This window comes from Calonectris borealis, chromosome 14 (genome assembly GCF_964195595.1).
Source record: "Calonectris borealis chromosome 14, bCalBor7.hap1.2, whole genome shotgun sequence".
In the NCBI taxonomy this organism is placed as follows: Eukaryota; Metazoa; Chordata; class Aves; order Procellariiformes; family Procellariidae; genus Calonectris; species Calonectris borealis.
Window position 1 is genome coordinate 20,836,487 of NC_134325.1, and position 25,442 is coordinate 20,861,928.

The following is a 25,442-nucleotide window of genomic DNA, read 5'->3' on the forward strand; positions in this document are numbered from 1 at the left end:
GTGTTCAGGGGCCAGAATAAGTGGGGTCGTGCTAACAGAGGGTCAATGCAAGAAGTGAAGTTGCTCTCACATCATGCCATTTGGAGAGCGCTAGCAAGGGGTACATTTACCCCAACACAGAGGTCTCCCAGCTCAGCACTGGTCAAGAGCCTCCAACTTTCCTGACAGTGCATGTTTTGAGAAAACTCAGCAGCCAGCCTTGACTGATGAACTCACCTGGCCGTCAAGGTCATCCTTCAGAAAAGACATCTCCTCGCCTTCTTTTGCATCCCATCTGTCAAGAAAAAAATTCAGAATTTAGGCCTTCAAGTTCTCATATGGCAAAGCCACTCTCCCTGCCTGACACCTGGGTAGGAATTTCTAGCAGGGCCATGCATTCCTTGTCTGAGCCCCTTGACCAGGCAACAAGAGATAAAGGTGGCAGACATAACTGGTCCAGTTCCTTTTGGCACCTGCAAAGCACTCAGCTCCTCCAGAGACAATCATCTGAGACCACTAAATCTTAATGAATTGGTTGTTAGAATTCTAAATGTAACGAAAACATAAAATCCAATTGCCAGAACAGACATTTGTCATTAGACTAATAAGTATACGGTTTGCTTATGCTGATGTCTGCCACAGTCTTGTCCTGCTTGCCTGACAATGCCCAAGTGTCCCAGATCTCCGCAACAGCAGACATAGAGGCAGACAGTGAAGGATAAAATTGCTTTGAAGAAGCTTGGGAGATTGGAGACGTGGACATGCGCAAGCAGACTGCAAGAGTGGCCATAAGGATCAGACTGAAGGTCCAGCTAGCCCAGGCTCTCTGCCACTCTCAGCTTCACTAGCCGATGCTTAGGGTATAGTTTGGAAAGAGGGCAAATGCATTCAGCACCTCCCCAGTACCCTACCCAGCTTCCAGAAATGTGCAGCTCTGGAATTCCCTGAGCCTGAGATGGTATCTCTGTGTTGAGTCATGCTTAGTAGACAGTCTCTTCCAAGGATTTGTGTAAGTGTATTTTGACCCCATAATAAATTTGCAGCAGCTACAACATCCTGTGCCAGAGGGCCACAGCTTAGTTAAAGGCTGCACGACGAACTGCTTTCTTTTGCTTGTTTGAATTTGCTAGGGTGAATATAAATCTGAATTTGCCCATGCAGTGCTACTGGGCAGGGAGGGGTTTTAGTAACCTTACCTTCTCATATGTGTGCCTGGTGAGTTATATCACACACACAAACATTTTATATATATATATGTGTATATATATATATATACACACACACACACATATATATAATATATGCATATTTCTCCCTGCCCCATACTCTTAAAATTCTTCTCTAGACAGACTCTGCTGGGCTTACTGTCCTCTTCATTTGGCAAATTTGAGCCAAGATACAAAAAATGAAAACACACATTGAGGTGACGGGACACTCAGGCATTTCCAGAAGCAAGGGTGTTACAGTGACCCCATATGCCCTTGTGAAAATTGTGTGGGAATTACCATCACAAGCTCCACCATGCAATCACATTAAGCTGCTTCACACTGTCTTTTTATCTAGCAAAGTCCTTAGGGCAGGAGCAAACTGCATTTGCAAGCACCTCAAGGTGCTCTCAGAGTGTGGAGCTGGGTATGATGTCTTTAATAAGCCAGAGGGCAAAGCAGCTTGGAGCAGTCCTATAGGACCTAGAGACTGATCCAGCACCCAAACCACCAACAGAAGGTGCTAAACCTCGCTGTGTAATCTGGCTAGCTGACCTTCCCCTCTCCCTAGATAAAGAACCCGTCCCAGAAACAATTGTCACTTTGAACTGGTTGACATTGGTGGCGTGCTTTGACTCTGATGTGCTTCAAGAAGGCATGTCCAAGGCACAAGGGATCTTAAGTCTGCTGGACCCAGTGCATAAATCTGCTGAGGCGAGGTGAGAAGAGCAAGGGAATAATACTATAAATTACAGCAGGTAAAAGTGCTGATACCCAGGTATAACCCTAGTCAGTTTGAAATTATGCTGGCTGTCCTAGCCACTGGCAGAGAGGAGGCTGCCTTCAGTGACCTCTCCAAGCTCTGGAGCAGAAGAGGCAAACTTCTGCAGAGACCACTGCAGGGTCACTAATGAGGGGCAGCTCAATGAGATATCATCAAACAATGCTCCAAGCTGGCCAGTCAGAGGCTCTGAGGCAGTCTGTACAAAACATTAAATCCCACAGCCCAACATTACTTCTTTGAACTTCTGCCATAAGACAGCTAGCCAAGGCACTCCTTCTGGGCACAGCTGTGAGAGTTCAGCATAGAAGGAAAAAGAAATGGCTCAAGACCCTGTTACGATTTCTGGAAACTAGTCAGCATCTGCCTGTCACAGGCACGCTTTGGGTCATAAGTCAACCTTTGCCGAGGAGGAGAAGAGATGGATATAGATATAGTGGGCAGGCTCTCATCCTTTCCCCTAGGTCTGCCCAGGGCAGAGATAGAGCCCGAGGCAGGACCTGAGGCTGGCGTTTGACCCGTGGGCTGTGGCATGGAGGGAGCAGATCATAGTGTGATCCATCCATCTGCTCTGCCTATAAAAGGGAAGCAACAAACTCTTTGTCCATTCCAAGAAGCCGCTGAAAATCAACCCTGCTCTTTCATTTACAGTCTACTCCCAGCACACAATTAACCAGGCATATGCATCTACATTGTACAGCTAAAATGCCCACAGACAGAAAAGAATGACTGCATTAGGATTAAACTTTAAGATTAAACACTGGAAAGCATGAGGTTTATCATGTTATCATGTCCTTCTAACATCATCATTATTTTCTGAAGTCTTTCCTTATATTTTGCTGGTTGGGAGGAAGGACAGGGGTGGGCCACATCTGGATGAGCTAAGCTGCTGATCCCACACCTTATACACCTGATCGTCCCCGAAGGGCCCTGAGACACACCCCAGCTCTCATGGTGCGACAAGGTGGGCACGGCCAACAGCTGAAGACGTGACCAGAACAAACCAGACGTACCACCACGTGAAGCTCCCAGGGAAACCTCCTCTGCACCTTCCCACCTCCCCAGGCCCTGAAGTGCAGGGGAACAAAAGACTGCAGTAGGAAGGAGAGAGAAAGGAAGCAAATTATCTTTGCAGTGGGTATAACTCATGTTCCCAGCAAACACTGACAGAAACCATGAGTTGCTTGTTCTGTGCAATTTCTTCCAGCCCTTGGGAGCGCTGAGCATCTCTCCCGCAATGAGACACAATTTGCTCCGCAGCAATAAGGTGTCCCATGAACGCTTCTCAAAGCAGAAGGGATGGCACTAAATGTGCATTTTAGGAACAGATGGATCAAAGTCCAAAGGAAAGGTGTCTCAGGAAACAGTGTTCTCCGATTAGCTTGGAGGAGACCTAGACGACTAATAATAACTGATCCAGTTAAGTTCAGAGGGAAGTAGAGACAGCACTGCTGCATCAGTAGCCTTCCCCTTGAATCCAGTTTACCCCAAAACTGATGTGTGATTCTAGGAAAGCTCTATTCCGTAAGAAGTAGTCTTTTAGAAAGGATGATGACCTAAAGTCACGTCATTTGTGGCTGTTAAAAATCTTAGAACCAGTGCAGGGGTAGTAGTGTCTGCCCAATAGCTACCTGTGCTTTAACTTCTTATATATAGTATCAGGTGGATATATTTTTTTCCCTTCTGTTTCTCTTCTGCAGCACAGGAGGTAATTCCTGTGCATAAATTTTCTTTCTATGTCTCTCTCTGTCCACCTCCCTGTCCCCATTTTTTAGTTCTTCCCTCACTGCCTTCTCTCCCTCTGTCCAGCTCCTTGTCTCTATTTTTTAATTCTTCCCTCTGTGCCCTGTAGCCCGTCAATTTTAAATTTTATTTCTGCATCTCTCTCTGGCAAGCTCCCTGTCCCTCTTTTTACTATCACAAATAACCAAATTTCAGTGGCAAACCTTAGAAGCAGAACCACGCATACTCCTGAGGGTAGTTGTAGAAATCTGGGAGTTTGCTTTGGCATCTTCAGGCAGGGCAGAACTGTGTGTAATCACTGCATCTTTCAGTTTTGAACAGCAATGTTCAGCCTGGAGTCTGAAGCCTTCTAAGTTATTCATAGAAAGTAACAACATAAAGCAAATCTATTGGCATGCCCATCCTGCACATCCTCTGGGAACTGCTGTAATTCCCCAGTGCTGCAGCCAGCAGCTGGGGGAGAACAAGCATGAGCACAGCGCATCAGCTTTTCTTTCCCAAGTACATTTTAGTGGGGATGGAGCTGAAGAATGGAAAGGGGTGGAATGTAACTTAAAAACAAAGCTAACTTGATTATTTGCATGCTGTTGATCCTATTCTTCATTAATTTATCAGAATTAAATTTAATTTTAAAAAGTATGATTAACCAACAGGGCTTAGGAAGACAGAAGATAACCCATCTTTGTGCTGTAAGTAGATTCCCAGTCCACAGCTTAACTAGCTGAGAGTTATGGCTGCTCAAGTGCATTTCCAGCCACTGGAAACAAAAGCAACATTAAAAAATCTCCAGGCTTAATACAGTGCCAGGCTCTGCATATTAGACCTACTACTGTCCTGACACAGCAGAATCCTGCACACACAGACCCTGCCTAACACTTCATTTCAGCCAAGTGACAGCAAGCAGCAGCTGACCCCCAACTAACTAATTTCTCCTGGGTAATGCTGTGAGTACCCCTATGAAGCCCGTATCTGTTTATGCATGGTCATAACTGACCTGGATGGTTGAAGAATGCTAACATTAAAAGCTACTGGAATGCTTTTGTGTTCTGGATAAATGAAGAGGCTTAGGGTATGCAATCAGCTCTTCATCCTTTTGTTGCACGCTAAAGGGCATGGCAGTGAAGACGATTACTGTTATTAAACCGTCAGTGTGGCTCCAGGAAACTGGAGACTGCACTGAAATTTAATTATGGAGAGCAGCAGGGGAGGAGGGCCCCTGGGAGGATGTGGGCGAACCTGTAAAATGCACTTAGGTTTGCTGATATTCTGAAACTACTTCTGTGCAAATTACTATATTGCTGTGTGCTGCCCACAGCTGGCAGGAGCAGGCCACTTCCCTCCTCACATCTTTAAGAACAGTTGTTTAACAAGAAAAGACATCTGTACCACAGCATCAATCCTAATTACTATTGGTTCACTTGGGAATGACTTTTGGAGGCTGCTCCTCAGTATCAGCAGTGCCTGGAAGTCAGATAAGATGTGTTCAAAAGCTTGCTGGGGCATATGCCAGTGCTACCCAAATCTGGCCACAGAGTAACCCTGGCCCCCCTGGGCTGTTCTGCAGAGAGTTGATGCAGCGGGTCAGTACAGCGATGATGCACCCCACAAGTACCACAAACCCCACTAAGTGAAGTCCTGCCAGACACGGTCCCAGCCAACGTGAACTCATCTGAAAAGATGCTGTTGTGGAACAATGTCTCTTTTTGTCTGTCCCTCTTCACAATCAGGCAAGGAATGAGACCTGGACGTGCATATCACAACCACTAGTTCGCAGCACTGCTGCCAGCCTCCTTACCTTCTGGCTCTGCCGGTCAGTCTGTCCTTTCCTTTGGCTCGGCTGCTCACAGCGGGTACTGCTTTCGGACCAGGATCGCTCACATTCACTCCATGCTGTCCTCCACCTAGAAGACAGGTTGGAAATGCCATGCAAGAGCAGGCAGAACCAGTTGATGGACCGCTGACGGGGCCAACATCCTTGTATCACTGGAAAGTACCTCTGGAGGGGGAAGCCTCTGAAGCTGTAGGCATACTGTACGTATATTTTCTAAAGTAATAAATATGAATTGAGAATTTAGGAGTGTTTCTTCTGCATTTTTTATTCCAATTTCCAATTATAACTTTAAATCTTATTCCTTGGATACAGTCTCTCTTGTGCTGTTCTTAGACTTGCTCTTGTTCTCCCTTGCCACACAGCACAGATAGTACCACACAGCTATGAGAGCAGCCACTTGGTATGTCCCCAAAAGGCACTCCAAATCTGCGGAAGTGCCTGGAAAGAACTCTCTCCATGAGGGCATATCAGAGGTGCTGACGTTTAGTGGGGTGATGCAACTGAATCGTGTGGTTTACTCACCTCTCCCGTCTGGAGGAAAGGACCTGTGCTGGAATTTCCTTGCGTTTCTTCCCCCTGAAAGGACAAAGCAAAGCATGCACAAAAGTGAGTGAGGTTCTGTAATGGACATGCAGCAGGAAGCCTGACGTTCAGATAGGGTGTCACAAGCGAAAGCTTTGTTCTGCCAGTCCATCTCCTGAGAAACAGGAGTCATGATGGACTTATGCTAGTAAAGAAGCCAGCATGTGCCACAGGGATCAGAGATGATGTGCTCTGGAATAGGATTGCCTCTCAAACCAGTGTTCGGGAAAGGAGGCAGCGCTGAGCCTCCGTATTGTGTCATACAAGGTTACAGAAACTGTGCCACTGCTCTCCCTGGGAAGGTAAAAAGCACTAGCACCCAGACGCTCAAATCCCATCCCCTGAGCACTCTGCAAAGCAGAGAGGGCTGAGACCCCAACACTGCGCTCAGAGGCGTTTGCCCAGGAAAGCAGAGTTTCACAACTGACAGCCACGACAGCTGCTGTGGCACTGGGATTCGCACGATCAGCATTCACTAGCGTCAGGACAGAGTCTAGGTGTCCCTTGCCAACCTTTCTTATTGCTGGGATTATCCAAGGCTGGCTCCCCATCCTTAACAAAGTCCTCTTCAAACCTGCAGGTTAAAAACAGGCATTGTCAGACCTGACCGTTCTCCTCCGGTGTGCAAAAGCATGGGCAGGAGACTTCAAGACGACACAGGCTCCAGCCTTTGGCCCTTCTGGACCTGCCCACTGGCAAATATGTGCAGGTTTATCAGCAGGAGCTGAAACTGCATGCACTAACCAGGAGAAATGAGGCTGTGAGGCAATTCTACCCCAAAGGAGAACCTCTAAAACCTTTACATCAGTACCCATATACATATATATGTATATATTTAATTCTGTGAACATCCATGAAGACTATAGATGTAGTGTAACTGAACAAGGCTCAAATGCAGCTTCCCAAGCTTCTAAACACAATCTGAAGTAACTTCAGGACTTGTCTTCTCCGATCAGACCTGTCAGACTCGTTTGGTTGGTTTCTAATCCTGCTTGTTTTGTATTATGGCTTTTCTCTTAAAATTGGATATACAGGAGAACAGTAGGGCTCACAGCTGTCTGGCCAGCAACACTCAGCACCTACTGAAGCCAATTCACCTCTAATTATTGGGGTCTCAGTGACTGAAAATCTATGTATTTGGTCCCATTCCTCAGCCAAAAGATTGTCCCATCTATCTGCCCTGTACAAACTCTTATCAGCAAGCCCATGTAATGTCCCGTAACCCCACACCCTATCAAAACGTTATCTTGCTGCAGGTGCTAAGTCATCCTCCAAAGCTTTCTAGCTGGTGTGACCCAGCTGGACAAGCACAGTTAGAGGGACAACATTTAAGGCGAGGAAGTGTCAGATCCCATTAAGAGCTCTCCCACACTGCTGTCCCCAGCATTTCCCCCATATCATATAGGCGGCCCTTTGAAGTGATCCCCTAACACTGCAGTGCCTGAATGGGCTTTGAGGTGTGGAGGATTTAGGGACATTGGCCTGTCCTGTGATTGAAAAGGAGAAACAAGCAGGGCAGTGCGAAAACCTGTGGACTAGCAATGCGAGTTTGTCCTTCCCTGTTTCTAGAAGAGCACCTGCACCCTCCTGCCATTGGATTTGTCCATGTGGAGATGGAAAGGACCCTCCAGATGTAGACTGAGCAGTGATTCACGCTCCCCTCCCTCCCACAGTCCATGTCCTGGTGGGACCAAAGGCAGGCAATCTTTGCCAGCACACAATATCTCCTATCAGGGTAGGAGACCTCATGTCAGAAAGAAAATACGAGAATCATCCTGATATCTGGTCCCACTGATAGACATGGACAAGAAGAGAAAGAGACAGTGATGTGGATTTGGTCAGGGAGAGGCACATGACAGCATGGGATTTGATCAGCAATAAATATCTGCGCAAGATCTCATCACTGGCTTTAGATGGCCTGCTGCAGACAAACCACCCCAGGACAGTGGAGGACCTACATGTGCTCAGACTTTTCTACATCCCAAGCCCGTCGCCACTCGCCCTTCGCGTTCTTGTGACGTGCCAGTCGCTCCAGGTCAATCTGATCTCGCTCCCTCTTCCAGCGTATGTACTCCGAGCGTTCCCGTCCCGTCATGGGGAAACTCAGGTCTCCGAGGCTCTTCTGCACTGACTTCCCACCATCCTAGTGGAGGCAAAAGAGCTTCTTGTTCATAAAAATGTCTGAAACATCTGCATTCAGTGTACTTTGTACTGTTACCACCAGAAATGGTCAGTAATAGTAGAAAAAAACTTGAAGCAAGGTCAGCTTCTCTCTCTAAAATTATGTGCACACAGAAGGGCTCTGCTTTACCCACAGCCTAAATATACTGGTCCCGGGGCTGGCTGACTTTACAGAAAGGGAAACTGAGACAGGAAGAAGTTACATGGCTTGCTTGGAGTCATACTGTAAATCCATAGCCAAATCAGAACAAGCAACCATTCCCTCCCAGGGATATTCAACAGTGATAATGATAATTTGTGGCAACGTATTTCTGAAAAGTTGTTCCACTTCATCCAGACTACATGAATAGTGTTACATTTCGAAGGATTAAAATGGCTTCCACCTAAGCAATTTTGCCATCTGGATACATTCCTCTTGCCTTAATGAGATGGGGCTTCACTGCTGTTTCCCTAACCTGACCTGCAATGTTTCTTTGGATCCTGCAGCGATATCTAACCTCCTGATCTGTGAAGCAGCTGCCATAAGATGTAGTTTTTCATTCTAGATATTCAGTACCTGATTACAAACTTTTAAAGCATGCCCCTGTAATTCTGTGTGCAAATGGCCACAGAATTGATTCGCCCCATTTGTACTTGCAGTCACTTTAACTGCAGGCATAAATTAGACAACGGCTTTCACCTGCTGTGTTCCTGCTCACCTGAAGGTTTTAAAACCAAATGTTCTCAATTTTTCCTGGAAGAGGCACTTTGCTAAGGTTTACTTATTGCACATAGTTAGTTCCTGGAGCGCTGGCAACATCCCCCAATAGAATTTGAGAGGTGAAACTCTCATAGAAGATGCACCGGGCTAATGAATCCCCCCACCTGAAGACTGTGGGACACTTAAATCAAACTTATGCCTATGAAATCCTTCACACTTGCAGGGTCAAGAAGGAAGACAGCCTTCTGTGACCACCAGGCATCCACAGAAGCCCACGGACACAGGGCTGGGGCCGACCCTGTGCCCAGGGCACACGGTACTGTGAGTGCCAAGAGCAGCATTCTTGGAGCAAAGGGGCTCTTCACCTTCATTGTTTTCAGCCTCTTGATTTATCGCTCCTCCTCATGATAGACCAGTTAAGGGCTGCCACTGTTCAAAAATTTAAAGCTTAATGAAAAGATAGTTCAGAGCTGATGGAGCATGTGAAGCAGGAGAGGTGGGTAACCCAGCTGTCAGGCTAATAGACATGGTGGAAACAGGAGCCAACTGGCAATGGTGTATTGTCAAGCAACACTGCGTAGTGAATAGCTTAGTGCAGAGCTGAGTCCTGGGGAGCCAATTACCAGTGGATAATTCATCACTTCATACACGTGCCCTTCCACGCCAGCCACCCTCACCCCATCCCCAAACAGGAATTAACTCCTCAGCATTGCACTGCTGATAAAAGCAGAGCAGCAGGGAAGGAGGGACTGAAAGCCCTGTTACCAAGGAGACCCACCTGCATGGGCCAGAGATGGGGTGGCAGTAATTGCTCCTCCATTCGTTAGCTGGCAGGAGCTGGGGGACCCGAGACTGCATCCCCAAGAAGGGAGATATGAGGCCCACAGAAAGACAAGGCAGAAAGCAAGGGCAAGCACTGGTCCCTGGGTTGGGGCACAGGCCTGGAGATACTCCCCACAGCTCCCAGCCCCATGGCACGGTAAGGCTCAGCAGGTCCTGCCACGATGGATCCTGATGTGCCCATAGAGGAGAAGCATGCAAGAGCTGAGCAGCACACAGAGAGCGAGAGCAGGGTTCAACCTCCAGAGCTGGAGGATAAGGGAAGTGCCCTGCACCATTACCTTGACCCTTAGCAAAGGGGAAGCCAAAAGTGAGGGAAAGACTGAGGCTGGTGCCTGTGCTCTCCCACAGAAGCTGGTCCCTGGCCAGGGGCTCACCTCAGTTGCAGCATAGCTGTGGTTAGCTGGAGCACAAGGCTATCGTGCTCCCCATTTCTGCTCTGGGGTGCTCAGCTGAAATTAATGTTTAAGAGCCCATCTGTGTCCTCCTAATGAATCACATTGAGGTGGGGCTATTTAATTTGTGCTCCATTAATTAAGAGCATCTGCAGGCTCGGGGGAACCAGCATGTCCTCCAGGGTTTGCATTAAACAGTCAGTGGGAAGGCCTGTGCTTTAATTTACCTCCATCCTACTCAGCTTCTGCTGAGGAGCTGTAGCTAATACGGCCTGAGCCTTTCAACCCACAAGCAAATGTTTTTGGGAGAGAAACCAGCTAGGGCTGTGCTGCCACATGGGTGAACACGTTACCCTTCGTAACACCCCTGCTGCTGTGCTAAGGACTTAAGCAGCCACAAGAAGGTGTGAAGGGCAGGTCCCCTGTCACCTCTTTCCAGTGCTGCTTTGCTTCAGGTGTGTTAGCTGCTCAGCAAAGCTTTGGATGACGAGAGGGATGAACAGTGGGGACTACATCAGAGCACATTGCTGCTTCCTTTAGGACTGAGGCAACTCTTACTGGCAGGGAGACCCATCCTACTGCTTCCTCTTCCAAAACAAGGGTCCCCGCAAAGGGACGCGGGGCCCCCACTCACCTTCCGGCCGTGCTCGCTTTCTGGGCCTCTGTCACTGTCTGATCTCCTCTTCTCTGCTGTTCTCCTCTCCTCTGCCTGCAAGAGCACAGACACAGGAATTATTTCAAGGATTAAGCAAGGACTCCTGGCAGGGGAGTCAGTGCCTGACCCTGTGCCCACCAGGACATGCAAGACTGCCCAGAAAAGGTCAGCAGAAGATTGGTTTCTGGGGCCCTGAATCAAACTGATGTGGAAAAAAAGAAGTCAGAAAGTAAGGGATGTATGAGAAAAGAAGGAAAAAGGGATGCATTCCCACAGGTCCCTCCTCCTCCCAAGCTAGAGGCAGAGAGTTTCAGGTAGACCAAGTTTCAGGTACCTTTTCAGATTTGGGCCAAAGAACCAGCTTACGATTCAACTGTATGAGGGCTGGGAGCCTCATACGGCTCCCAGCAGCTAAAAGCCAGCATGGTAAAGTTGGGAGTGATCTTTGTCCCTTTCAAACATAGTGCCCTTCTACTGGGGTCCATTCCTGCTTCCACTGGGTTTAGCCATGCTGCCACCAGATTGGCAAGCTCTGCTCTAGTGTTGATATCCCCCTGCCTGGCAGGAGGTGAAAATTAGCCCCTTCATCTTAATGAACTACAGACACTAAACGTGAGGCATGCCACGGGCCAGGCAGTTCTCTGCCCCTACGTGGGACTGATAATACAGACACAGCCATGTTGGAGGCCAGGGTGGGATCACAGTGGGTCTTAGCAAAAAGTCTGCAGAGCATGAATATCTTTCAAGAAAGGCTTTCTGCCCTGCTTAGATAGTATTGTTGGGGTGCCACTGGCAGGGCTGCTCGCCATTACACGTGCCGGGCAGATGAGGGCAGGGTACCAGCCTGCCCCCCCTCACTGCTGAGCCCCTCGGGGCTCGGTGCTCTGCCCTGGGGTGGCCGCACGCCTCCGCGAGCAGCTCCCACTCCCACCCGGGCGCTGCCATAGCACGTGATTTGCAGCACGGCGGCTGCCAAGTGGCACAGCATTTATCATGGCTGCCTCCCCCCGTTTTGTAACCGTACATGGCAGCCCTGGGGCTGCCTCGCGCAAACGCCGCCACGAGCGGAGAGGCCCCCTCATGCCCAGCGGAGCCGAGGCATCCCCAAACTCCCCTCCCTGCTGAACCACTACGGAGCCGGGGAGTGTGTGGGGCTGAGATTATCATGCTGCCATTTTGCACCGCCAAGCAAAACTGAAACACAAAGAGGAAAGGCGCAGCACAAACTGCCAGGTCAGCCGTTCGAGAAAGCGTCAGTGCCGTGAGGTCCAACCCAGGCTGGAAACAGGACTTTTATTCCAGTCATTTGTCAGCCCCAGGTTTACCCCAGCATTACGGGGCTGGATGCGGGAAACTCGGGATACCAGACTCAATACCTGCTGGCTCTGCCCAGCCTCCTAAGGCAACTCACCCCCGCTGCAGCCATTCCTGTGTACCCGGTGGGATCGTGCCCGGGGGGGAGTCTTTTTGGGGATTGTCCGCATGTGCTAAATCTGGGGCAGGTGGGAAGTATGACCATATAGCAGTGCTCATGGACATTGCACGACAGCTTCACTGGTCTGACTGTGAAGCTGGTGTAGCTCCAGTACAGGTGGAAGCTTGTGTAAACAGATTCTTGGAAATAATGAGGAAGATGCTATATTCTCCTAGGATTTCTCAGCAAAGATTTGGGAAAAAATGCAGCAGGGTCTGCGCTCATAGAAGCCACCCCTTACCATATCCTGACCTGTTGCAAAACGGGCCAGGATATGATGAAAGATGATACTGGGTATTTATTTCAAAAGGTTGCTGCAAAAACTTATGTAACCAAAAATGCTCCCTCCAGGCTCAAAGTCAACTGCTCGTGCAGCCCCATTTGAAGAATCTAGTAGCGAGGGATCTAACAAGTCTCTGCAGCCCCAAACTGAGACCTTCCATTTATACAGATACTGAAACAGCAGAAACCTGGAAAACTTTGCTTATTTGAGAAGGCTGGCTGGGGAGCAAGGTGCAGATGGATGTTTAGCCTTTAAAGTAGCTGTAAAAGAAACTCAACATTTTAGAAAGAGTACAAAGGAGCCAGCTGCTGCAGAAGAGCTGGAGCCCCTCCGTCCCTGGGGGAAACCTTGTGTGGGAGGAGAGACAGGAGAGAAGGAGCACTGATTGCCTCGGAAATGCCAAAGACAGCTCATAATTGATGGGGAAACTGAGGCAGGGAGCTGCATGGGTGTGCTTATTGTTTCGTCTGAGTCTGCATATTTCTCATGCAAGCTCATGCAAAGAATGATTCTGTCTGGAGCCTTTACAATGCCTGATTGTGTCCCAGAAGACAGGAACCGGAAAGCCAGAGCCTCCGCACAGCCGGAGCACCGAGCCAGGGTGTGCGTAAGCTGCGGGGGGAGCAGTGTGCCTCTGCCTGTCTGCAGCCCAGCGCAGCCTGACTTCAGCCCTGCCTCTGCCAAGCGAAGAGCGAGCCTGCGCCCAGGAAATGTGCTGGGACGGCCCAGCTGAGGGACTGTGCTGCAGCTCGCGAGACGCGGGAGATGACGCAGCTCCTGCGTGGCTGGTCAACGCCAGAGACCTGCAACCTGGAGGCTGTCCCGTTTTGGGCACCAGCTCTTCCGTGCACACCACAAATCGCTCTGTCACAGGGACACTGTACAACTCTCCATCCTTTTACAGCCCTCGCTTGAAGCCAGGCTGCCTTTTTCCTTAGTCTGCTTCTATTTTTGCTTCTCAAAGGGCGCTGTGGAAAACAGAGAGGATCAAAAAAATCTGGTTCTCTTCTATCAGGAAAGCAGGTCTGAACTGTGCAGTTAAGAAAACATGGTTAGCTTTGCTTTTGCACTGGCTCAGGAGCAGATTTTCACATTTGCTCCGTGCTGCCCCAGAGCTGCTGTTAGCCTGTTATGACACACCCAGGCCATGGGGAAGCAAAACATGTTTTTCTCCTCCTTCCTCCTCTCCGCCCCCAAAATTATGAAATATGACAATGACATTATCGTCTCATAGTTTAACTGTTCCTGCACAGCAGGGGAAGAGATGTGAGGAGGGAACAAAAACCTAAAGGAGACAGAGAAGATTACGTTTGTTTATCCTGAGATTTATGCAAGGATTTCTCAATTTCTCAGCCACAGAATGGTCCGGCCGGGGAGGGCAGAGCCTGCTCCTAACCAGCATACGGCCCTGGGATCCCAAATGCTTTCTGACTCCAGGTTTGTCTGACCTCCCAACATACATATAGCCAGCTAATGTTAATGTGCAAGGGTGACGACGCTGATGCCATTATCCAGCCATGTTAAGCATTGTTTTGTACTATCAGTTCTCCATACCAAAAGCTTTGACAGGCTTTGACATCTCTGGGCTACTTCATTGTTTGCTTATTTTAAAAATAAACACCAACAGATGTGTTAAATTAACTTTTTGGTACCCACTTCTCCAGGCACGTGTCGGCACCAGAACTGACATTTCTTCTGCAGGAGGAGATTTTTGTAAGAGCTTAGAGTTGGTTTTCCAGTGCTCGGATCCCCCACTGAGCAGGATTTTTGAAACTAGTACATAAGAAGATTTTTTTTCTAACCCTTTTGAAAAATCAGCCTACTAATTGTGCTGCCTGAAGGGAGCTAAACACTTTTCAGCCACCCTTTCTGCCTATCTTCCCCTCCCATCTGCAATGTAAAAGCAAGTGTTTCTCCTGCCACAGATTTGGTTCCTCTCCCATGCAAGCACGGGAGTCAGACTTGTCGGCGAAAGTCCCTGAAAGCAGCTTTTGTGTCTCTTGATTACAAACAGTCATTTCTGATATACCATCCTGGGAAACTCTGTTAATAAAAGGACAATTTGAAAGCCCTGAAGCCCTATCAACTGTCCATTTAAAAGATGATTTGTAACCTGCTAATTAACCATTGTGCTTCACTGATCCTGGGCTGCCAGCTTGCAACTCCAATGCATTAATGATCCTGAAACACTGCCAGAGCATGGAGTGGCTTTTTAGGAAAACTGGTGCTAAACAATTAGGCACTATCCCCGGCCCTGCTTGCAGAGAGAGCCCCGATGCAGATTTAGGGGCAGCCAGGCAGCAGCACTGCAGGCTGTGAAGTTGCATCGGTACAGCGATGTGCTCAGGGTAATTCTTTCTGCAAGGAGACAGGATAATTTGGTCCTCCCAGTGCTCTGTGGTACCAGAGAGTGAAAGAGTCTTTTCACTGGGTAGGAAAAAACAGGCTTCAAGATGGCAGGGTAATATAAGGCACTGGGGCTCTTTCAGAAAAGAAAATCATGAGAACAGCTTTTTTTTCTTGCATTTCCTCTTTGGCAGCCTCTGCCACAGCTGTGTGCTGCCAGCTGCGATGCGGTCTGGGACTGACAATGCGGTGCTAGCTAGAAGCACCAAGGGTAGCAAGAATGGGAGTCTTCTTTTTCTTTCCCTTTTTATTGAATTTCATCATGAATAAAAATAGAGAAAAATGTGGATAACGAGGATGCCCATCAAATGTTTTAATAGGATAAATTTGGCAAGTGCAGAGAGGAGGAGGCAAATTTGACAGTGACCAGGCTATGGGATGTTACCAAAGGGGGAGTGACGCATGTGATCTTCTCTCCTAGGCACCACAGACCTCTGTGGGAGAACACAAATAACCCAGAATGAGCAGGGAACAGCTGGGGCATGAGGCGAAAAACCCCAAAGGATGGACCATGCTGGGGTAATACGGGAGGCTGAAAGCTAATGCTCGAACCACGGGTCTCAGCTCAGGTCCTCACACACCGCTACTCAGATGACAACACTGATACACCATCAGGCTCTCCCTGTAGCTGATCAATTTGGGGATGAAAATGAAGTTTCTCTTTTGGATTAACAACTAATTAAAGGATAGAAAACAAAAAGTGGCAAGAAAATGCCAGTTTCCATGGTAGAAGATTAGCAGGGGCGTGCCACTGGAACATGCGCTGCTCAACATGCTCATAAATGGTCTGGAAAAGGAGCTGAATAGAGAGATGACAGTTTGCTGATGATACTAAACCATCCAGGGCAAAGAATGTAATTTGCCAGGAAAGAGTTGCAAAAGATCTCTTGACACTGAATGCTTGCATCATAAAATTATAGATGAAATTCAATATCAATAATACAAAATAACTCACATGGAGAAAAATGCCCCTTCTTATACATACACACACAGTAATGAAGCCTGAACTATGATTAACACTCAGGAATGAAATTTTTAGTATTATTGTGACTAGTTCTCTGAAAATGTTAGCTCAATTATTTAGAAAAAAAGCAAAGAAAATGCAAAGTTTTTAGGAGAAGAATAGAGAACAAGCCAGAAACATTGTTACGTCACTGAGTACATCCACAAGAGCCCGCAGCTTGAATACCATGTACAGTTCTGGTCCTCTTGTATTAAAAGAATATCGTAAAAATAACAAAGGCACAAACGAGGGCAATGCGAGTGATCAAAAATATAGAACTACTTCCTCACCAGGCATGTCTAAATAGGGTCAGTCTCTTAAGCCTGCAGAAGAGATGGCTGAAGGGAGATGTGAAATGGGTCGATAAAATCGTTTGTGCTTTGGGAAAGTGAACAGGGGATGATCTATGCACTGCTTCCCGTGATGCAGAAACATCAACTGGAGTTATCAGTAACAAGTTTGAAGAAAAAGAAGGGATGCATGTTTCAACACAGCACGTCACTTAATATTGCAGCTCCTGGCTGGAGGTGTTGTGGGGGATAAAGTTTAGATGGACTCAAAAAAAAAAAAGATTAGAATTCAGGCAAGAAAAAGCCTGTCAAGGAGAAAGATGCTGTTCTTGGCAGAGGAGGCCCCTAACTTGGGGGCTGGCGAGTATAGAGGGGAGGCATGACTGCAGGCTTCCCTGGTCTTCTGCCCTTTCCCTCATGCTGAGCTGCTGGCTGCTGCTGCAAACACTTAGGGTTAGCGCAAACACTGCTGCACTAACACGCCTGTTAGTGCATGGCCCCAGTGGGCACGTCCCAGCTCTTCTGCAGTGCTGGGGTAGCTCTGGTTGCAGAGCCCACCGGGGCTGGTTTCCCTGTTTACCAGCTGGTTCCCTGTTTAATAGTTTTCCTGAAGTGATGCAGCACTGAGCCACTCAGTATCGCTCACACGTTTATCGTCACCATAGCCAGGAAGGCAGAGGCATGCTGTAACCCTGTTTACGTGGGGGGAACTGAAGCCCAGAGCTGCCAGGGTTTGTGGATGCTGTGATCCCACCAGTGCTGGTGGGATTCGGCTTCCATTTCCAAAATGAATTGCTATATTCAACATCCCTGTGACACACACTGAGTTCTGCAGGCTAAAATAATTTAATAGAGGTTTTATACCTTTTGGTTTTACTAACTCTGATCTGCTCTCTGCACTGCAGTCTCCCAGTGCCTCTTGGAGAAACACGTCGCTCTGAGCCACAGCATGTGAGACAGACTTGCCTGGTTTCAATTTTTCAAGCACTATCACTAGCAGAAAAAAGAAGTACTTGTTTAAAACACTCATCCTTAACGCAGCTTAGGAACAGGTGAAGTGACAGGGTGGGCCAGACCAAATCTCCCTTGACTCCACCAGCCCAAGCTGGTATGATGTGTGAGATGCCAACCTGACCTGTCACTTCAGGCCCCATCTGCCTCTGTCACTGATCCTGGGAAAAGGTTGACCAAGTGCAGATGGAAGAAAGTAGCTTGCAGAGGTGACCGTGAAATCCAATCATTTAACTCTTTTACAGCCACATCCTTTTGTCACGTGCCTGCATGCGGAGGGCTGGATTTTGTCCTGGCTGTTGTAGCTGTTGTCTGAAGTTACGCAATTAAAATGGCAATATGAAGATAATCTTAATTAACTAGGGATGGAACAGGGCCTGAACAGTCTAGGGAAATCACCGGGAACAAGGAAATCTCCTGAGCTCAGTTGGAGTCTGAAACATATCCAGCTGGTAACAGGTATTGGAAACTAGAGTTTCAAACACTTTTATATCTTTTTCTAAATTATAAGAGGAATCCAAAGAATAACAACAAATGCTCCCATGAAAGCCCATTTTTAACATAAGCTCATTAACGTGCGCTACCGGTCCCTTCATTTCCCAGCCTTGGGAGGTGTGCTCCGTGGCAACCGCTGTGCTTGCTCCCTGCCTCCTGTGCAGGCTGGGAGAGCACGTGGCCCCTGAAAGCACCCTGCCTTCCAGGGAGCAGCAAGCCCCCATTCTGCTCTCTGTGAGCTTCCAAGAGGCGGGGGGAGCTACGCTTCTAAGCTCAGTAACAGAAAGCAGGGGACAACTTTTCTGTGCCAGCAAGAACCATGATGCTATTGCTAAATGGGTGTTGCCAGCAACATTAGTCCAAGACTGCTGTTGAGCCAGGCTATCTGTCCAGCCAGAAGACCAGGTGATCAAGCAAAACTAATCTTTCTTTTCAGTATTAAGTAAGGCTGAAGGCATATACTGCTCCTCATTAGTGTTGTTCGATAGCTATGAAGCTTCTGTGACTTTCCTGTGCTCCTGACACAGATCTTTCTCTTGTTCAGCCACGGCGTGAAGGCACCAAATGGCTCTGTACAATCCTTCTCCCTGTGGACATCAGCACCAGCAGGTTCTCGTCCAGCACCTAGCAGGCCTCCCTCGCAGCCCGCTGCTGCTAGAAGAGTGCCTGAGCTTCAGTCTGACCCTCTGCCAACTGAGCGACCGGGTTTGGATTAAGGGGAAAAAAAAGGGAAGACTTTAAATGAACTTTGGTATCTGAGGAGGAGCAGTGTAGAGTTGTTTGCATTCCTGGGGATTATCAGGATTACCTTCTAGCCCAAGCTGTGTGAAGGAGACCACTGTGGTTATGTACAATTGAGGAAAGGAGGGTTGACAGGGTTATGTGAGCTACTTGCACTGCTATATGGAGATAATAGCGTTCATTGGGAATGAATTTAAATGAATGAGCTTAAATGAATGACAGCACAGTGGGAGCTGAAAGTAGGAGGAGCAAGACCCAAGACACCAACCTCTGCTGAATCACCAAAATCAAATCTGCCAGGCGTTAGGGACTTCACACCCTCTTTGCCAGCGTACGATGCAAAGCATCAGATCTTCAGTGGTTCATGTAAAAAGGTGTAGGCAGATATGGCTTTAAGCTAGCACAGCTGCAGGCCTGCTCTCATACACACTCTGAATCTAACTGCTTTGGGGCCAATACGAGCAAGGCATAGCCAAAATCACGTACATGGACCCTCAGCCTCAAATTTCATGTTCCATAACACAAGCATATGAGATATTACCTTTTCCAGGGCTGTCCATGCACTTAAAACAGGGTACAGGATCTGAAGCCAAAATCTGCTGCTCTCTCCTGCTGCTCTCTCCTAGCACAGTCCCAGCCTTGATGACCTCAGAGATAAGTATTTAAACAAGGCCAGCAAGAGCAGAAGCAGAGAGACTTGCCCTGCACATCACAGTATTACATTTGACAGCCTCCAGGATAGCTACAGCACAGGCATGGTCAGGTCACTCTCATCCTACCATCATGTCTAGGTGTTCGTGCTGCTTAGACTGGAACAGGCGACAGCTGCCACATGAACCTCTGGCGAATGGACAGTTACTAGTGGCTCAATCAGGCAGGTTTATGGCATTCAAAAAACTGCTTGGTAGCCATGAGAAAGGAGCACATGGGCTTTCAGAGCCTAAGGTAAACTCTGGGGAGGAGGAGAAGCTGAAGATTAACGTGGGCAGTTAGCAGATGGTTGGCTGCTGTCCCAGAGATGGTGCTGCATAGGTCTCCCAGCGTTCCTGGGTGTGTTTGGCAGCTACACTAGGTGTTGTTTTCCTTCACAGTCTTTGCTGACCCTGTTTGCTGTAGGCATTCTTACTTATCTGTGCAAACTCTCAAACAGGAAAATATCACATGCCTTTGTGTGTGTAAAGAGGAAGGTATTTGCAAAGAAGTATTTGAAATATGTTTCAAAGATTAACAAAGTTCAGCCAGCTCACCCAGTAGGTTATGGCCAGGCACAGCAGGACTTGGGTTTAGAAGCAGATATTGCCCAGCTCTGTTAGCTTTTAAGTCATGCAGTGAGTCAAGAGGACAGTGCTCCTGACTCAATCTGCTGTATGGCCCCAAAAAGAAGTTGGTAAGAGACAGGAGGTGAGATTCATGCCCCATATCTGGCAGTGCTTTCATCGGTCCTCCCAAGAAAGCATCTGATATTTCTTACGGACCCAGTATGTTTAAGAGCCTGCTAGCTCTAAGGGATCACAGAGAAGGGAAAGGACTGTAGCCTTTCCTCTTTCACAGTGACGGAAGCCAGAGGGTTTTATGGTGATAGGCTCCCCACTATTAACATATAGTCTCTCCCAATGTCCTGTTGCTGGGCTAGCTCTAACCTGTCTCCATGGCCCTTCTCATGCCAGCAGAACGCGTGGATGCCACTGATACATTGCAGTCCAGTCATTCGCAATGCACTTACTTTTTCCTTGTTATCCATGGTGATGGCAATCTGCATCCTTCTCCCTCGGCGGAAAGCCACCAAATGGTCTGTCTCTTCTTCACTCAGGTCTGGCACTCTGCCTGGGCCAGGGAAGCACTCGGTGCGTTTCTCACTGACGATCCGCTTGCCCTGGAAAGGACAGGATGAGTTAACGACACCTCCATTAGCCCTGTGCAGTGCCCTTCCTAGGAGAGTGGCCACCCCCAAACCGCAAAGGATTTTGGTCTGGCAGAAGAGAAACATGAGCCAGTCAGTCTTCCTGGTTTATAAAGCTGGCACCCTACTTTAAGGGATAGGTAATATTACATAGGCATGTTTAACTGAGCACAGCTCAGGTAGGGTGGGATTTACCCTGTTCAGATGCTTTGCAGCATGAACATTGATTGATGTTTTTATTTTAGACAGGCGAGCCATCTTGCATTTGTGTCTTTGAAACAAATGTGAAGTTGTTTCTCACCAAACAACATGTCCCAATTAAATGTGAGGCTACATTGGAGCAGAAGCCTAGAGGGTGAAAGAGAAGGGAAACAGTGGTGTTCTCTCCAACCTTGCCCACAAAGCAGTTACTACCCCAAAGTGTATTAACACTTGATAATTTATCATCTTCATAGTCATTGTGCGTTCATATTTCTGGAATGATTTATTCAGCATAGTTTAGAATAGTTTAGAAAACTGATATATAAACTCCTTGAACAAGGGCAGTTTACCCCTTTCAGATATTATTTCCAGCTGTCTGTATCAGTTCATGACTTTACTGCATGGATTTACATCTGGTTCTTATTTTGTTAATTATCTTTGTTGCTGGCTGAGCTCCTGCCAGTGCCCTCAGCCATCACTTCCACAAACTATGCACATCTTTTGTACAAAAATACATACTTTTTCTCATTTAAAAGTATCATCTTTCAGTTCTGTCATGTGCCTTTTTATTTTTGCCTTACAAGGAAATGAGAGACATAATAAGTCTTCTCCATCTTTATCTCTGATCTTTTTCTTTTCTCTTCATCTGTATGATTCCTCTGCTCGACTTTACCAGGGATGAACAAACCTCAGAAGCTTCCCTCTCTAAAGGATGGTATATCTGCCTCTGTTTTTCTCCTTGGACTTCCACACACACTGGAGTCTTGATTTCAAAGAAGCTCAAAATCTCCAAGTAAACTTCAGTGAAACTTGGGAACTCTTTGTTGCTATGAACTTGGTTCAAAAACAAACAGCACACACTGACCTCTGATTTGTATGGAAGTCTTGCAAGCATCAGTGAATTTGCCATGACATATGATATCAAGATGTCTTGCATTAGCCTCATCTTCACTTGGCTCTGCCAGAAGTGCAGATGTTAGCATGGAGGGAGCCTTGCTGTAGACAGCCTCCGTCAGCAAGACCTTTTTTATCGCTTGTCCAGTCATCGAGCTTCCTAACACATGATAAATGTTTTAGGAGGTACTGGAGTATTTCCAGCATCAGACCTTCAGCCTCTTGTTTATTCTTCTTTCACATCTGTGTAATTTTGCTGTCTCAGCAGAGACAGTTCTTGAATTAGTCTGAATGATGCGAGCGGAGGAATGGGTCCCTGCACTGCCGTTGGTTCTGTCTGCCAGAGCTGTGTGGACATGGTGGGAATCTTCTCATACATTCCCTTGAGTACGTACAGCTCTGGTTTTAGGTTTCAGCTGTAGCTCCTAATAAGTTTTGCTGCCCTTAGTAGGACCCTTGTTATTTCTGCTTTTTTTGAAATAAGTGAAGCCACATGTTGCACTCAAAGCAAGGATCTGCTGCCAATCTGTTCAATGCCGTTCTAGTACTTTCCATGTTGTTCTCTATGCATGTGTCAATGCAGCCTCCTACTTTGACTGCTTCTGAGGACCAGTATCTTGTGAGCCATCCCTAGAGATGTCAAGATCTTTTTCCTGAGAGAATAAAATCTGATAGTCAAGAGAATAGGCAATCATTTACATATGGAGTACTTGTCTTGGCACCTACCATAGCCAGACATTTTAGGTGTACTTTTACCTGCAGCCAGGATGTATGTCCTGGAAAAGTCCCCTACAAACTTTGTAAGCCGTTTTAAAGGTTTTAGTCTACGTGTCTGTCTTAGGAAGGATATGATTATATTAGAGACCAGGCAGAGCCAGAAAGTTCAAACCAGAAGCTAAACTGCTCTGAAATCCTAGCTTTACTCCCCCTCCACGAACAGGGCATGCTACACTGTCCTTAACTACACATTGCAGTCACAACGTTACAAGTGATTGCGTTACTGCAGCTTAGTAAGTGACTGCCTGATTACTAAACTAAGGTCAGAAGTGGTTGAAGATGTGAAGGTCAATGGCAGCTTTGGCAGCAGTGACCAGAAGACAGTGGATTTTAGAAGCCTGAGAGCAGCAAGGAAGGCAAGCAGCAGACTAGAGACCATGGGCTTCAGGAGAGCAGATGTTGACTTGTTCAGGGAACTGGTAGGTGGGATCCTGCAGGAAGTTGTCTTGAAGGGGAAAGGAGCCCAGGAGACCTGATTGATTTTCATGGACAAGGCACAAGAACATAAGTAAGGACTTCCTGTTGTACAAGAAAATAAGCAGGTGTGGAAAGAGCCCAACTTGGCTGAGCAGGGAGCTCCTTAACTTGCAACTTAAATGTAAAAAGCGAATGTGTGGGAGGTGGAAAGGGACAGGCTCTCAAGGAAGATTACGGGAGCAGGACGTGGGCATGCAGGGATGGAGATAGGAAGGCCAAAGCTCACCTGGAGTTGAAACAAGTGAGAGATGTGAAGGTCAGCAAGAAGGACTTCTGTAGATACATCAGCAGCAAAGAAAGTTGAAGAAAGCTGTTGGCCTGCTGCTGAATGGGGTGGGCAACTTAGTGACACAGGGCACGGAAAAGACTGGTTACTCTATGCTTTCTTTGCTTTGGTCTTTTACTGGCAAGGTCTGCTCTCTACCTCCCAAGTCCCTAACCTAGTGGCAGAGTCAGAGAAATGCTTCACTCCCTCAGCATCCTGGAAGATTCAGTTATGGACCATTTAAATAAAATAAGAAGGTGGGACTAGGTGGGCTGCATCCAAGAGTGTTGAGCGTGTAGGCTGATACTGCTGTGAGGCTGCTTTCTACTGCTTAGCATCTTCTTCAGTGATCTGGATAATAGGACAGACTACACCTTCATCAAGTTAATGGGTGACACCAAGCTGATACACTGGAGGATGGTACTGTCATTCAGAGGGATCTTGACAAAGTGGAGGAGGATCAACAAAAACAAATGACGCGTCCTGCACCCCAAAAAATCCCATGCATCACTACAGGCAGGGGCCCAGCTGGCTGGGAGCAGCTCTGCAGGAGTACTTTGGGAGCCTGGTGGGCAGCTTGACCGTAAGTGAACAGTGAGGAAGGCTAGTTGCTCGCTTGGTTCCATTAGCATGAGGGAGCCATCAGGTTGAGGGAAGTGATTATTTCCCTCTGTTTGGGCCATATTTGAAGTATTGTGTCCAGTTTCCCTTCACTGCAAGATGAGAGAGGTATAGACAAATTGGAAAGAGTCTAGTGGAGGATCACCAAGATGGTTACAGGGCGGGAGCATAGGATGCACACGGTGAGGCTGCATTTGTTAAGTCTGGAGAGAGAAGAGAAGGCAAAGAGGGGACCTAATTGCAGTATTCCTCTGTCTGAAAAGGTGTTATGAAGAGAACAGAGCCTGAATCCGCTTGGAGGTACACAGCAAAAGGGCAAGAGGCAATGGACACAACCTGCCACAAGGCGAAGTACAACTGGAATTAAGGGGAAAAAAGTCACAATGGTGGTAGTCAAACACTTGAAAACAGGTGCCCAAAGAGGCTCTGAAATCTCCATCACTGGAGATGTTCAGAACTTGATTGGACTCAGCCCTGAGCAATCTGAGATAACTTTGGAGATAACTTTTTAGCAGGGTATCAGACTAGATGACCTCCAGAGGTCGCATCGCACCTCAGCTATTTTATGATTCTATTATTGTGCCCAAGTCTGTAGCCTGCTTCAACTGTGAAGTAAAACTTATTTATGTTTTACATCTGTATATGTGTGTATATGCACACATGCATGTGTGCAGATATATGCAAGTAATGGATTTAATATGCAAGTATGAATTTAGTAATTTTGCCTGTTTTCTGCCGCTCTAGCTTTTTTTACAACTAGAACTAGGTAGTACAGACCAGAATTCAGGATTAGTCAGCCACGAAGCTCACAAGCACTTAGGTCTTGGCTTTTAAGTGGCACCTGCTTCTAAATAACTGAATCACATCATGTCCAGAGGTAACATATTTCCATTGCCAGAACTATTAGCCAATACAAACACAGGATGTTTTAAAATGAAAAGAATATTTCAAATCCTGTTTATGTTCTATGATTCATATATTTTATTCCTAAATTTCACTGAAACTGGAGACTGGAATTAGAATGGTCAGCATAGGATTCCCGCTTGCAGTTGAAGAAACCAATGTGGTTTTTCTTTATGTCAGTACAAATCAGTGTTAATGGACGTGGGTGGAAGAAAAATTAACCTTGTGAATAGACTATCTTGGTCTTGTATTTCAGACCAGAGCTGGGCTGGATAATTTGAAGCTGCAAATCTTTCCTGCCATCCCCTCTGGGTTCATGGGGCAATGTCTGCGGCCACAAGAGTATCCGCTGGTCTCATTCATGTTGGTAGTTATGCTGAGATGATGTAGTAGCTCAGAAATACAATATTAACATGGTCATTTTAGGAAGTTACTGTGTATTGGCACTAACAAGCCATGCCAGTGCTCTTACCTTGTGATAAACACAGGAAAATGCAGTTTTATTTAACTCTTCCATTAAAGACCATGTAAATGGACACCTTTTATATGGTAGCTTGCAAAGTTATGCTAACTGAATCTGGTGTCTTCCAAACACTTCCTATTGCAATGGAAAGGTATTGTAAACGAAAATCTTGGCAGCTGCTCTGAAAACCTGAGCCTTCCTATTCAAACTTTCTTCCACAGCTAGAAAGGATGAAGTGATAAGCATTATTGTGTGTACTTCACAGTTCCCCTTTATAAGGAAAACTAAACTCTTTCTTATGCCTGGTGACATGGAAGAAAAGTGCTCAGCAGTTTTTTGAGGGTCC

The 25,442-nt window shown here is 47.1% G+C and overlaps 1 protein-coding gene across 3 annotated transcripts in view; it reads right to left on the bottom strand.

The window, feature by feature from the left end:
- Positions 1-25,442, bottom strand: part of CCDC9B (coiled-coil domain containing 9B) — a 51,381-nt gene that overhangs the window by 12,430 nt on the left and 13,509 nt on the right. For all 3 annotated transcript variants that reach the window (XM_075162823.1, XM_075162822.1, XM_075162821.1), the window contains 7 exons: positions 20,319-20,468; positions 10,872-10,946; positions 8,080-8,264; positions 6,634-6,695; positions 6,062-6,115; positions 5,504-5,609; positions 217-274 (listed from right to left, as the gene is read on the bottom strand). In XM_075162823.1, coding sequence (XP_075018924.1) covers positions 217-274; positions 5,504-5,609; positions 6,062-6,115; positions 6,634-6,695; positions 8,080-8,264; positions 10,872-10,946; positions 20,319-20,468 — 690 coding nt within the window. The remainder of the gene's footprint in view (positions 1-216; positions 275-5,503; positions 5,610-6,061; positions 6,116-6,633; positions 6,696-8,079; positions 8,265-10,871; positions 10,947-20,318; positions 20,469-25,442) is intronic.